General features: G+C 42.4%; 3 protein-coding genes across 3 annotated transcripts; 1 reads left to right on the top strand and 2 right to left on the bottom strand.

Moving 5' to 3' along the window:
* Nucleotides 1-1,211: 1,211 nt before the first annotated feature.
* LOC140282653 (tetraspanin-9) lies at nucleotides 1,212-6,950 on the top strand. Its single transcript, XM_072377166.1, has 9 exons — nucleotides 1,212-1,403; nucleotides 3,817-3,858; nucleotides 4,055-4,134; nucleotides 4,281-4,472; nucleotides 4,561-4,635; nucleotides 4,721-4,822; nucleotides 4,938-5,069; nucleotides 6,343-6,426; nucleotides 6,513-6,950. The coding sequence occupies exons 3-9, from the start codon at nucleotides 4,072-4,074 to the stop codon at nucleotides 6,582-6,584; spliced, it is 720 nt and encodes a 239-aa protein (XP_072233267.1). The 5' UTR covers nucleotides 1,212-1,403; nucleotides 3,817-3,858; nucleotides 4,055-4,071; the 3' UTR covers nucleotides 6,585-6,950.
* On the bottom strand, nucleotides 6,770-10,570 carry amdhd1 (amidohydrolase domain containing 1). The gene is made up of 9 exons (XM_072377165.1): nucleotides 10,376-10,570; nucleotides 9,758-9,864; nucleotides 9,182-9,246; nucleotides 8,828-9,105; nucleotides 8,531-8,756; nucleotides 8,169-8,293; nucleotides 7,990-8,083; nucleotides 7,749-7,909; nucleotides 6,770-7,298 (listed from the first exon to the last, which is right to left on the bottom strand). Exons 1-9 carry the CDS (start codon nucleotides 10,510-10,512, stop codon nucleotides 7,193-7,195), a joined length of 1,299 nt encoding a protein of 432 aa, XP_072233266.1. The 5' UTR covers nucleotides 10,513-10,570; the 3' UTR covers nucleotides 6,770-7,192.
* Nucleotides 10,571-10,689: 119 nt separating this feature from the next.
* Nucleotides 10,690-14,453, bottom strand: snrpf (small nuclear ribonucleoprotein polypeptide F). The gene is made up of 4 exons (XM_072377732.1): nucleotides 14,326-14,453; nucleotides 13,702-13,827; nucleotides 11,208-11,272; nucleotides 10,690-10,942 (listed from the first exon to the last, which is right to left on the bottom strand). Exons 1-4 carry the CDS (start codon nucleotides 14,326-14,328, stop codon nucleotides 10,876-10,878), a joined length of 261 nt encoding a protein of 86 aa, XP_072233833.1. The 5' UTR covers nucleotides 14,329-14,453; the 3' UTR covers nucleotides 10,690-10,875.
* Between the last annotated feature and the right edge of the window lie 394 nt (nucleotides 14,454-14,847).

Here is a 14,847-nt window from a genome sequence, read left to right as displayed (position 1 = left end):
CTGTGGGCTGCGATCCCCAAATCTCACAAACAGCAGCGGACTGTTTTATCAGTCTGAGCTATCTACCCATTCCTTCGACAGTGTTACACAAACCTTACTTTGATTGTTGGTCTCTAATCCTTAAAGAAATTATGATTAGATTCCTTAAAGAATCTGCCTCAGCTCATGTCCCACAGTCCAGATACACTCAGATCTACAAGGACAGCCCATCATCCATTTTTTTTAAATCTGACAGTTTAGTTCATGGACAACATCGTAGCAGTTGCTGTTGGGTCTCTGAGATAAATGTGATGTTGAGGCGCACTCAGCCATCCCAGCAGCAGAACATCTGTCTTTCATGAAGGTGGCGTCACTAAACCGAAGAACCGTATTACAAGGAAAAAATAAAAACAGGGAAAAGTAGTGAAAACATGGCCTTGTTTTGGTATAAGATGTGAATAAGCCCAGTAACAGAAGGATGTACCTTGTTTATATTCATATAAGAAACAAAAGGCATCTGATTTTGAGAGACTTTATTTCTTCCAAATCCCAGTTCCTCTCCTTAGCTGACTTTACTTTATCCTTCTGTTCCTCGGGGTTAAAGTACCCCATGAAAGGCGATCAAACAGGCTTTAAACAGAGACAGTGGAAACCATTTGGGTGACTACACACAAATCACCACAACTTCTGTATCCCCATTTAAAAAGGGCAAGTTGTCCCTGGAAAAACCACAGGGCAGGGTAAAACTTTAAAATCACAGACTAGCAACAAAAACATTCAAAAATGTTTTCACATACATACCCATCCAACTGACGTCCATATCGTTACTATGGTTACTGCTAATCAATGATCTTCTTTCTTCGTCGTTCTTAATCCGAGCCATAGATACATCAGTGAACAACAGTGTCATCTACTGGATGGTGCTTTGTGGCTCACGAGCTATTTGTTTGTGGATCCGTGCGGATTTGCGAAAAGAATGTCTCAAAAATACTAATCCACAAATGCTGAGTCACGATTCACAAACAGAATTTTCAGTTTTACAAATGTTAAATGATATATTTACAAATATACATATATTTGTATAAAAAAAACACACAAGTTACAAATAGGAAATTTGTATTTGTGGATAGCAAAACACGTTCAACTCGAGGCATATTTGGAGATTACCTTCTGTGCAGTTGCAGTTATTTTTGAGACCAATTTAAGGCCATACATTTGTGCTCCGCCCCTTTCCAGAGAAAACATCCTCCTCCTCCTCCTCCTCTCTCCCAGCCGTCGACGAAACTTCAAAATCAGCGTCGCAGTTTCCAACAATTGGATTTATATCCCAAAACCGACTCATGCTGTGCGGGAGAGGTGCGAGGGAAAGTTGCTGCGGGTGAAACGTCATCAGCGAGAAGATGAGCTCCAATTCGTAGTTTACGGTAGGAAAGTATTCCCTTTTTTCCCCCTCTTCGTCACTTTTCAGACAGCGTGGACATGGAAACAATCACGACCCAAGGCGCAGGAAAGCGATTTCGTTGACTGTTAGCGAATACTGTAGTAATTTGTTATCACAACAGTGTAAAACTCATTAGTTTTTGTTTTTTTAAAAATTGCAGCGGGGCGTTTTTAATCCGTTTCCTGCGCAAACTTTTTGTTTAAGCGATAAACTGAGGTTTCGACTTGTGACGTCACCCCGGGACCAGCATTCTAATCAGTCTCTAATTAGTGTCTCTGAAAACGTCCGTTTTCCTTGGATACAAACGCTGTTTGTGAAACTGTTCCAGGCCCTGTATGTCGACATGAAAAAGTTTCGCCACAATAATTAAATTAATTTGGTTTTTTAAAAGCATGAAAAAAGGAAAACTAAGGTTACTAAGGATATTTTACTCCCAAAAACTAACCTGAAGGGGAGACAGTAGCTTTGAGATTACCAGGACATTTGGGCAAGGGTGCATCACGTTGATTCAAGGTTCCCCTCATCCAATCTGCTCACACATTAGCTGCATTTGATTTGGTACCACAGAAAAATAGTCATATAATCGTGAGATGCTAATGAAATATATAGTTGGTACCATAAAGCATTTAAGTTTGTCCTATTGTGGGGGAATGTCCCTTTTTCTTCCATCTAAAATGACTGGACACACTCATACCAGTTCTGAACTAAAATAAATAAATAATCCAAAATGGAGAAAAACTTTGCACTTAAAGTTTAAATCTTAGTATAAAGTATACACAGCCATTATGTTTATAGCTCCACGCAGGATGCCTCAGGCAGTGGTGTTTAACTGATAATGATATTGCTGCAGTATGCTCAAGCTGCAGTTTGCTTTAAACTGCTGTGAAAACGGAGCTTCCTTTTCTGTCAAGGACACAAAATCGTTTTATTTGATGGCAGTAATATGTCTTGTACAAGTAAGGGCAGGACCACTGTGTAGCGTCCCCTCTTCTTTATCTGGGAACTGAGGAGACCAGCTGCTTGATCTCTGGGAGAGGGCTTTTGTCCCGTTCTTGTCTGATGTTGGATTCTGGCAGCTGGGTCTTTTGTTATATTTTGTATTTCGCGACGTACCAAATGTTTTTTCTTGGTGAAAGGTCTGGACTGCAGGCAGGTCAGTCCAGCACTTGGATTCTTCTGCTATGAAGCCATGTTATTGGAATAGATGCACTGTGTGGTTTAACATAGTCTTGCTGAATTATGCATATCCTTCAGCACAGTTGGCACCTTTCCAGATGTGGAAGAAGACTGTTTCATTATTTTGAAATTGCTCTGTACTTTATAGATGCAGTTTTTTGCAGATTGCTGAGCCTCTGCCCCTCAAAGGCGCTCTTTTTATACACAGTCCTGTTAATGGCCTGTTGCCATTTAAGCTAATGAGCTGCAACGTGTTCCTCCAGCTGTTTTGGGATCCGACAGGCAAATGGCAACCATGAGAAGGCGGTAAGGAAGTCGGCCACAACCAAGTACCTGCAAAGAGTAAGGCAGGTCCTGAAGAGTCCGCTGAATGGGGGGGGGGAATAAAGATCAGAGCTATTAACACCTACAGTCATCAGATACCCCGCTGACATAATAATCTGGCCAGAGGAGGAGATGGAAGCCACCGCAAAAAAACTGCAAAGTGAGTGTCTCGGCCAGCTGAAACCCAGGGGGAGGCGAGGAGGAAGAGGAGCCATCATGGAAAGATGAGCACAACGAAATGGTTGATATCGAGAGGTCCTATTAGTGGTTAGAAAAAGCTGGTCTGAAAGACGGAGGCATTAATCACAGCAGCTCAATAACAGACACTGAGCACAAGCGCCGGTAGAATAGAAGCCGGTGTCGACCACATCAAACAGGACCCCAGATGTAGGCTGTGCAAAGAGGGTTCTGAGACAGTCCGGCACATAGTAGCAGGGTGTAAGATGCAGGCAGGTATAGCATACATGGAACGCCATAGCCAAGTGGCAGGAATGGTGCACAGGAACATCAGTGCAGAGTATGGCCTGAAAGTCCTAAAGTCAAAATGTGAGACGCCTCCAAAGATGGTGGAGAATGACAAAGCTAAGATCCTGTGGGACTTCCAGATCCAGGTGATGGCTAACCAACCGGACAACTGTGGGGGTCTACAAACTGTAGAAGAGATGTAGCAATTCCAAGTGGCGGCAACACCAAGTGCTGAAGGAGGAAGTTGTAAAGATGAGGGACTCGGAGGCAGCAGTGGTACCATTTGTAATCGGAGCACTCGGGGCCGTGACCCCCAAACTGGGGGTGCCATTATTAACCATATAGCCATTAGATTATGTATTGCTGGTCCTTTTCAATAACGGTCTGTAAATATGACTTTTTTCCTGTTCTTGTATGCTTCTGTCTCACAGATACACCAGCAAAGCTTCTGTGTTCTCCTGCTTGTTGAAGTGGTAAGTTTATCCCATCTTTGTTGTCGTGTGGATTCGGTATGACTCTGCAATGTGAATCAGGTTTTAAATAAATGTGATATACACTCAAGGCTTTATCCCTGCACTGTGCTGACGTTTGACTAACTGGAGACATCGGTAACATGATGTTTTATATGTTGGGCCCCTGTAAAAGACTTCACTCACTGTGTTTTTGCAGTTCTTATCTGTTCCACCATGGCCCGCGGCTGCATCTGCTGCGTCAAATACATGCTGTTCCTCTTCAATCTGCTCTTCTGGGTAATCACTACACTCACTCGCAGTCAGAGAACGTTCTCCAGTTGTTACTATAAATCAGTAGTGAGATTATCAGATTAGCACACCAGCCACAGGACTTAATTATCATGAAATCAGCAGGAAGTCTGAGTTTCCTGTGTGCGTTTCAGCTGGGCGGCTGTGGATTGTTGGGTGTCGGCGTGTGGCTGTCGGTTTCTCAGGGCAGCTTCGCCACCCTGTCGCCCTCCTTCCCCTCGCTCTCCGCCGCCAACCTCATCATCACCCTGGGCACCGTCGTCATGGTGACGGGTTTCCTGGGATGCCTGGGTGCAATCAAGGAAAACAAGTGCCTGCTGCTGAGCGTGAGTACACTGCAATGCCCAGAAAGCACTTCCAGGTGTTTTAGGAGTTCAGTGATAGAACACTACCATATTTCTTTTCACTAAACAGTTCTTCATCGTTCTGTTGATCATCCTTTTGGCTGAGCTAATCCTCCTCATCCTCTTCTTTGTCTACACTGACAAGGTAAGACTGCGTTCATATTTAATGACAGTAACTTCCTGGTGTCGGTGAGCCCACATACTAACAAGATCCATGGCCGTTTTTCCAGGTGAACGAAAATGCCAGGCGTGACCTGAAAGAAGGGCTGGTGCTGTACAACACTGATAACAACGCTGGCTTGAGGGATGCATGGAACACCATACAGGGGGAGGTGTGTTACGGACACATGGCACAAAAGTCCAAAGAAGTGTGTCGACTGCCTGTTTTATTTATGGCGAAGTCAGTTTGCGGTGGAGGTTTTGACCAAATGAACTCTTTGTCCCCAGTGGAAGTGCTGTGGTGTGATAAACCACAATGACTGGTACACTGCCCTGCATGAGAGCGTGGTTCCTGACAGCTGCTGCCAGCAGGTTTATCAGGGCTGTGGACGCAACACCTCAAACACTTTCTGGACCCGGGTGAGTCGTGACATTATAAATCCGATTATTTTTTCTTCTTTTTTTTTTTTCTTCGTCAACTTAAAAGGGAATTGAACATGTCAATGGGTGAGTTATTTTGAGTTAATTCCACACATACTTCCCTATTTCCACAAATAGTTGTGCTGCTAACTGACATCAGGGCGATCCTACAGTATTTAAAGCAACAATGGAGAAGTTTGTGAAACTTAAACCTTGCATGCCTCTGACTTGCCCTGATGTACACCGAGCCTTCTTATGCACAATCCCCAGACCCGAAACTGTCCGCGAGGCTGAGATAACGCCACTTTGTTTCATGGTCGCTTGACCTTTTTTGTGGCTTCTTAAAATATAAATAAACGGAGGGATTTGTTTGGTTTTTTTTTTGGTTATTTTTGTGACAGTGGTGTCACAGCCCATAACGGTAGGGGGCACCAAAGAGCTAAATAATGCCAAATCAGGTCTTTAAGTTTTGAATCCATGACTGTTTCAGTCACACCTTCTTTGAAGTGACACAACGCTCCAGTTATACATCATTTCAGCTAATAAATGCCTTTTGTTTAGTTTAGTTTGAAGAGTCTGAGAACACCATGAAAGCAAAGTATGTAGATATATATACACTTAATCCTGACATGCAGGAAGACTTTTAAATCAGGCAACTTGGTTCATAATGGGTTAAGCTTTAGGGCCGCCCTTTTTGAAATTGGAGGGAATAACCTGAAGTGATACAGAGGTTTTAAAGAAAGTGCAGCTGTTTGGAGAAATGGCAATAAAACGTGATGTCAACATTTCCTACATTCTCCACAAATCTTTAAGTAGACTTTAAGACATCGTTACAACAAACCGTTTTACTGCACCTTCTCATGCCTGTTTGCTGCATTAATGTATAATCCCTGAAACTGAAAGTGGCCTTTACTCGGCTGGGCAATATGCCAAAATAGTATCAGTTATGATTTTCTATTTTGATCGAGCTTAATCGTAGTGTAGAATTTGATTGTGCTGTCAATGTGTATGCGTAACGTACTTGTTTTATTTTGGTTGACATTACATAGGCAAGTTTCTATTCTCATCCACATTAAAGTCCTCCTCAGCTGCCAGGCTGCTGCACTCCCTCCAGACTGCAGTTTATTCCCTTGGCTCCACATTTCTCCGCGTCAGAATAGTACACATAGTTTTCCTAATATCATTAACCTTATGCTTCAGCTGGCTTTTTCATGTACAAGAGAAGCCACGATATGTTGACTTTACTAAAGACTCATAACTCGCGTGTTTTCAGGGTTGCTATGAGAAAGTGGAGCAGTGGCTGGATGACAACAAACACCTTTTGGGAACCATTGCCATGTGTGTTTTGGTCGTACAGGTGAGCAGAATTTAACTTTTTTTTGTCCGATGCTTAAATCCAGACTCAGACACACACGGCTCTAAAAGACAGTTTCATCTTTCCAGCTGCTCGGCATGGCTTTCTCCATGACGCTTTACCAACAGATTCACCGAACAGGGAAGAAGTACGAAGCCTGAGATGGTTCAGAGTGGGTTTGGATGAGCTTGGGTACATAATGAATATATACATCAACCTTGTTCTTTAATAGTATGAAAAATAACCCAGTTATCACGTGTGCCGCTCAGTTTATTCAGCTATGCACTCAGTTATTGTTGTGAATTGCATTTAAAGTAGTTTTTGTATGATTAGTTTGTTTTTTAAAAATCACATAATTAGTCTTTTATGTAAAATAATTTGAGAACGGTTCTCTTAAGAACCAGACTGGAGAGAAAACACTGTTTAGATTATCTGGTTGTTTAAAGCCATGCCTGTGGAAAATGCTCACATTCGGTAAGCATCATGTACTAACATAATGAATAAAGGAATCTCTTCAGAAAATTTAAGCTCTGTTTGCCTTCATGTGTCACTGCTTCCTTTTTAAATGTTCGATCACCTGTGGAGCAAAATATATCAAACACATTAAAGGGTGATTGTTATAGCTGTCGTCCGTTACTTAAGTGATGATACGTGGACTTGAAATGTGGTTTTTACTGGCAGGAGATGGCAAACTCTTACAAATATCAGTGAATACAGACAGCTGCAGCCGTATTTTATGGACTCTTCTAATCGGAGAGTTCTCCCACAGTTACAAGTCCATCGTGTTGTCATTGTCGTGGACGACGTTTCCTTTGATGACGACGTAGCGGATGATCTCCTGATGTCCTCCCAGCTGGTAAATCAGGTGCTCCCATCTGCAGTTAAACACGGAGGACAACATGTGTGTTGCATGCAGATGTTTTCATATAAACATGCAAACACATACTATGGAAACCATTTGCTTACAGTAAAACATAGTTATGGCCACAGTTGAACCAGACTTAAAGAGTTCTGACTTGCGAATAAGATGTTGGGGGGAAAAAAAGATGGAAACTCAATTTATACCTTTCACACTGATCCACTAGAACTAAAAAAATTGAAATTCCTCTGCTTTTGTAGTTGAGATTGTTTTAAAATCAGACAGTTATCACTGGGCCGACTATTTAGCCGTGACCACATCCACAAGATACTCAACTCTCACACACACACGGGAAATGAATGTAGAGTAGTGGAGTTTTTCCTGATCAGTTTGTTTATGTAAGAGAAACAGATTTGTTCCTCTTACAATTAAACGGACTGCCATGAGCGCGCTGAAGTTTATTTACCGAGCGCAGTTGAGGATCAGCAGGTCTCCGTGTTTGTTGACCTCCAGGGACCCGTGTGTGTGCGAGCGTCCGAGAGCGAAGGCTGCGTTGATGGTGGCCGCAGCCAGAGCCTCCGCCATGGACATCCTCATGTTAACGCAGGCGAGATGCATGACGATCGGCTGAGGAAGAACGGACAGGAAGGCAGTGAGGAAGAGGAAAACAGACGGGTTTACATCCTTTCACCTCCTGCTGTACTCACCATGGAGCAGCAGTAGGCGTTTGGGTTGAAATCGCTGCCAAGGGCAACGATTACTCCGGCATCTAGCATGTCTCTGGCTCTAGGCTGAGGCAGCCTAAACACACACACACACACATTACGCAACAAGTCACAGCCATAACGAGGTGTGTATCTGTGTGTGTGTGTGTGAGAGACCGTACCGTAGAATGTAAGCTGTAGTCGGCAGGAGAACAGCAGCTGTTTTTGCTTTCGCCATGGCAACAATTCCTTCATCTGTAACCTCCTCCAGATGACTGATGGCCAAGGCTCCGAGCTCTGTTCCCAACTGACACACATATACACACTCGTGTTAATATTTTTCGTACTCTTGCATCTACAGTGTTCAAATAACCCAGAAAAACAATAATTCTCTGGTTTCAGCATCCAAAGGTAAAACAAAAACTGTAAATCCTACTCTATTCTGCTCTGTTATGCATTGATGGTATTTCAGAGCTGCGCCCTTCTCCTCTTCTACATCCTTTGGTCAGAAAACATTTGATACGGCTTCAGGAGCGAGTCACACCTGAGCAGAATTCATGGGATGAAGCTCATCTCCGTGGAAGTTGATGTTGAGGCCCATGTCTTTGCCAGCCTGCAGGATGGATCGAGTTGAGCCGAGATCAAACACTCCCTGCTCACAAAACACGTCAATGTTGTCAAGTCTGAGCCTTCCCGCTGACATCAGTTCCTTAAGCCGAGGCAACTGAACCTGCAGGATGTCTTCTGTGGCTTCTGCCACTGACTTCCCTCTGAGAAAGGAAACGGGAGCTTTAAGGTTGCCGTAAGGATTTAATAGAACGCAGAAGTAGATGATGCTCACTTGGGGACGGCGTGGGCTCCACAGTAGGTTGAGGAGATGTTGATGGGCACAGAGCGTCTGGCCTCCTCGATCACCTCCAGCATCTTGAGCTCAGTCTTCAGCTCCAGCCCATATCCGCTCTTACACTCCACCAGGGTGGTGCCCGCTCGCTGCATCCTCGCCAACCTGCTGCTCAGGGAAGCCAGAAGATCCGAGGCGGCGGCGGCCCGAGTGTGCTCCACCGTGAAGTGGATGCCTCCACCGGCCTGGTGGACATCCATGTAAGTGGCACCTGCCAGCTGCAGGCGGGAAAATGCATTGCATCAATTAAAATAAGCGTCATAAAGTCCAAATACACTTTGTGTGATACTATACCTTCATTGCAAATTCGTGCACTCTGTCTCCAGCCCAGACTGGATGAGTGTGGGCATCAACCAACCCTGAAAAAACATTTTTAAATGCTCATCACTGATTTGGAAGTAACAGAACTGTACAGGAAGTCATGGTGGGAACTGAAGACCCACATTCACGGTCCAGAGTAGCTGCAAAATACATTAAAAGTAACACAAGTAAAAACACTCACACTATGGAAGAGTATCTAGACCAGTGTGCTGCAATACATTCATTTAGCAGACGATTTTGTGGAAAAGAACTTGGAGTGAACACAAAGACACAGCATGTAGACTAGGGAAGTTGGGCATCGAACCAGCAACATTTTAGTTTAAGAACAGTGGACAAACAGGATATAGAGAGAAACAGTTGGAAAAAACAGCAAGAGAAATGTCAGAAACTTCCAGTCAAGCCTCCAACAGCACAGTGTATTCTATAGGATTAAGGAGTAGTTTGTAGCTGGAGCTGTCACATAAATGCAAAGGAAGACGTGTAGTTTTTCCAATTTGAAGACTCTCACTTGCAAGGGACACATGCACACAAACCTCAGTCGATACTCACCAGGCAGGACGCACATCCCTGTCGCATCGATGACTTTATCACAGGAAGACTCCGAATACTGAGCTCTGATGGTTTCTGCCGGCCCCACAGCTTTAATAAGCCCATCACTGGATGGAGAAGTTAGGTGCGTTAATAGCAGCAGTCACACTAAAACGCTGCAGCAGACAGGATCACACACACCGCTCGGCTTAGAGTGACGACAGCAGACTCAGAAATGGGTAATTACAGAAGGAAAGAGTGGTTTCATCTGCAACTTTGACCCACTAATGACAAGAAACCAGCAGAATTCTTTCGTCTTGGTTAATATTTATCAAGCAGCTTCAGTTCATGTAGTTCACTAATACATCCACTTGGGGGCGCCAACGTGCAGCACAAAACACAATTATAAGTATCTGTGAGCAGCTTGGTCATATTTCCTTAATAAGCATAAGTTTTTCAAACTGTAAGATTATTAGCATTAGCAAAACCTAATAAACACATAAATTATAATATATATATATGTGTATATGTATATATATATATATATATATATATATATATATATATATATATATATATATACATACACACTATATATATATATCATAAATCTCCTCACTCCAATATTGGAGGACTTACCTCCCGATGACAATGCTGCCATTTTCGATCACACAAACATTTTGCATACCAAGTTTGGTGAGGAACTTTTCCCCATTGCTGCAGATCAAAACCACCTGTTTGGCATTTTTCACCAGCAGCCTGTAATTTCTGGACATTTTTCGAACTCCCTGGAGGCAGCGACTGCAGCTCCGACTCCGTTTGGACTGGTTTGGAAACCAGGTAAATATTTGTCCAAGAGAGTAGAGTTTAAAGTGCACAGGAAGGCGGTCCTTCTCACATATATTTAGACATCACATGGTTAAAAAAAAAAACACAAAAACACAAAATTCCCGTTTAAGAAATGGTACAATAATCATTTTATTGTGTCTGTATTACAACATAAAAATGGACTCGCATACAGTACAAAAAAATAAGAATTCAAAGTTGCCAGGAAAATAGCCAAAACCCAAAGTGTTCAAATGTTTCACATGGTGAAAACGCACACACACAGACACTCCACTACGAGGTACTCCTCTTCATCACTCTCTCATTTCTCCATCTTCTTCCTCCTCTTCTACGCCCCTGATGTATAAAACGTTGTTGCACCTGTGTGGAAGAAACAAGTGTTACTGCAACTGGCTGCGGGGAGAAAAGGAAGAAAGAGGCTCCTTTTGCATTCATCGCTAACCTCTTTGACACAAATCATTAACACCGGTTAGTTAAAGCTAGTAAGGAATCTACATTTTTAAGTGAAACGGATTTCTGCTGCATATTTTGACTCATCTGTTGTGTCATAAAAAAAAAGAAAAGGACAGGCCTCTGCTAAAGTGGTTATGCAATAAATATGAAGAGGTGTTTAGAGTTTACATACCTGACGAGCACTTCACCCAGATGGCCTGCCAATGCACCGTCCACAAACTCCTCCGTGTTTGCCAGCTGTGATAAATCATGTAAAATGAAAAGGTCAACATGGTAAACAGCAAGTTTCTTCCTTTTCACGAGTTAAACACCTGTGGAAATGTGCTCAAGCCTTCGTGTTGTGCTTCTGTTTGTACATTTAAATTCCCACCGTGATAAAAAAATAAATGTTTGTGAGGTCAGATCCTTGTAAGGAAGCACAAGATGCAATCAGGGTTTACTGGAAACGCCAGAGTTGAAATGAATGCCCTTCTGCAACAAATCTGCAGTTCTGATCGACAATGATCTGGGAAGATAATTATGCCGTTTTGGAGAATGTAGTTCAACCGTGTTGCATTACACCAACGGACGTTTGCACATATATTTTGACAACACAAACATGTTGCCTCGCTCATCTGTGCCTCCACCACATGGTCATTGGTCAGGGGTTCCAGTGACAGGACTAAAGGGTTTTTCACCACAGCAAACAGGGGGTCCAAGGCTACTTGTGCACCTCTGGGGACCAGCACTGCACCTATGTGTAGTAACCCTCCACGATCCAGGCACCAAAGGTACATTTACGTGAAAGTGTCTATTCTATTGCGACTTTTACTTCCGCTAAACAGCTCGTTAACAAACTGTCGGCTCAAGCTGAACTAAACATCCACGCAGCCGGGCAGGGTCAGTTCGGGCTTTAATGGGGAAAAAAAGTGAGCCACCGCTTTATTTATCAGAAGATAAAACAGGAGCATTGTTCTGTGATGGAATGCAGCACAGAAAGTGTCATGCTGGTTATCTGGTTTAACCAGACAAAATCTAAATCTAATTAATCTCAGACAACTTGCAAATGTGATCAAAAGCAGTAGCTTTGCTGCATCAGCTGTTTCCATTGGCTTATCTAGATGGAGTCTTAGATTAGTTAATACTACCGTAAATTCCGGACTATAAGCCACTACTTTTTTTCCAAGGCTTTGAGCACCGTGGCTTATAATACGGTGGGGCTAATATATGTCTTTTCCCCTTTTTTTTCATGCCGTCAAAAACATTTTGCCTCATAACATTAGACCAATAAAATTAAAGAATAGTTCACAGTGGTCCAATGAAATTGTAGGGTAAATCAAACACACTTACACTAATAAATTGTTGTAAATCGGTTGTACTCACCCTCAACATGGAAAACAAACAAAGATACAGCTTTTAAATTAAAAGGGACCAATCTGAGAAGAGATTTTGAGAGTGACAAAGAGACTGAAGTGAGTGACGAAGTTCTGAGGCTGTTCAATTCGGACACTGAGGAAGATGACTGATGGTTTTAGTGTGCAGGAGGAAGATGAAGAAGGCGATCACTGACTTCCTGGTAGGCTACTGTTTTTTGTTCTTTTACCAGCCGTGTTACAGGCTATAGGTATTTAAGTTAAAACCATCGGTGTTACAGGCACTGGTCGGGGAAAAAAGCATTTGCAGTATGTATTTGTTTATGTTCCCATACGCATTTAATTAAAAGTTTAAAAATCCTCAAGTTTTTCTGTGTAAATATCTCATACTACAATGTGGATACCTGCGGCTTATAATCCGGTGCGGCCTATACATGCACAAAATGGATTTTCTTTTTAAAATTAGAGGGTGCAGCTTATATTCAGATGCGCTTTATAGTACGGAATTTACGGTAAGTTTGTTTTAAAAAATTAATTATCACGAAATAACGACCGGCGGGCACAGATTTCAACCAACAATCTGAGATAATAAGTGAAAAATATGCAGACTGTTGTCTTATAGTTTTTAGATCACAGAGCCCCTGGGTGTTTTTCCTGAATAGCAGTTGCTGCTTGAGCAGGCCATTTCTGTTTTGCATACAGTCCAGATCACAGTTCCATGAGATCTGTGTTTAAAAAAAAAAAAAGTCTGGCTTGACTACAGGTAAAAATTGATCAACGTCATCTTTTCTTTTTGTCCACAAGTTGTCACGGCTACTTTCAGAGCCTCCGTGCACAAACTTAAGAGTTGTTAAAAGTGTCTTTTCCGTAAAGAAAAAGTGAGCTGTACCCATTTTTATTGCCATGACCGCAGCATCTTCAGTGAAATTTAGTGTTTACACCCAGATGATGAGATACTACTATACTGAGCCAAACCGGAGCCAATTAAAACCCCCTTTTGCTGGCAGGCCTGAATGTCTAACACTTTCTCATTGCCTCAAGAACCAAAAGTTTGCTTTTTTTGACCAGCATATAAATGGCTTTATGTCACCAAACAGGGAATGCTGCAATAGCAGAGAGTAGTCTTTAGTTTGGCACAGTGAAAGGACACGGACTATTTTACTGTGCGAACAATTTCAAGTTTAAAAAATATAGAATTCATCAAAATGTAAAGTGGGGAGTTTATGCCTTCTAAATAAATAATGACCCAATAATAATTCTCGATTGGAGTTAGCGTATAGAATATGTTGTGTATAAGGTAGAAACTCATCTCACCTGCATGTTCATGTATCCATCCACAGACACCAGGTAGCCCTTGTACTCCATGCCCCACTTCAGTTTCACCATCACAGGCTTTCCTGTCAGGCCGTTCAGGAAAGGCTTTGGGTTCAGAGGTAAACTCTGCAGAATGTGAGAAGACGAGAAACAAACCGTGACAAGACTGTACACCACTACATGCTACAGTGCATGTGTTGTTTTGAACATAATTATCAACGGAGTTCCCTTAAGACCCAGTAAACCCGAATATGTTTCCGCGAACGAAGGCTGAGCTCTTGTTTGACGACACTTATGTGCCAGTTAAATTAGATGATTTTACAATGGAGTCTGGTGGGACGTTCTGTTCAAATAAAGAAGGCGACATAAGTCACTAAGAAATTCAATAAATTCGCAAACAAAATGACCGTTTCAGTCACTAAACATTGTATACGACACTGCTCGCATTTCGCATAAAGTGTTTCTGAGCGCTTGATTCAGTCAGTCGAAGTTCTAAATGAGACGCTAACGGAGCTAATGCTAACCGGCTAATAAGCTATGTAGCTTCCATTTCGCGTTGTCAACCAAAACAATCCCATTAAGAGTTGAAAGAATCAAAAGCTAGTGTTTTGCATGTTTACTCACCATTTTTGTTCAGATTAGATAGCGAGGAGAGGTTTTTTAACTAAAAGTGTGACTGCGTTTCGTCACAATAACGTTTGAGCTTCGCAGAACCAGAAGCACGCTTTAGCGCCGAGAGGAAGTACAACACTTGGACCTCTGACTGGGGGCTGCTCGTTTTTAAACACCACCACCTAGCGATCACAGACCCACACTGCATTCAGAGTTCCCTTCCACTTAAACTTCAATTTCACTGCACAAAAATATCTGTTTAAAGACGTTTGCATTCTCCAAATGAATTGGGAAAGGCTCACAGTCCTCACGTTAGACCTGAGTTTAAATTTTGAGCATGATTTCTTCACTCTGGATGCCAGAACTTGTATAATATGCATGTAATTTAACTCTTTTTTATCAAGCTGGATGATTTTCTCCACATCTTAAGGGTAATTTTTACCTTTGTAAAGAAAATGTAACATTGATAGAGAAACACAGAACACCTAAATGGCAACAGTTTTTAAGTAAAATTAGATATTATTCCCTCTTGCG

This window comes from Leuresthes tenuis, unplaced genomic scaffold (genome assembly GCF_036924035.1).
Source record: "Leuresthes tenuis unplaced genomic scaffold, fLeuTen1.0.hap1 SCAF_23, whole genome shotgun sequence".
Taxonomy (NCBI): Eukaryota; Metazoa; Chordata; class Actinopteri; order Atheriniformes; family Atherinopsidae; genus Leuresthes; species Leuresthes tenuis.
The sequence above is the reverse complement of the archived record's forward strand: the minus strand, read 5'-3'. Positions and strand labels throughout refer to the sequence as shown.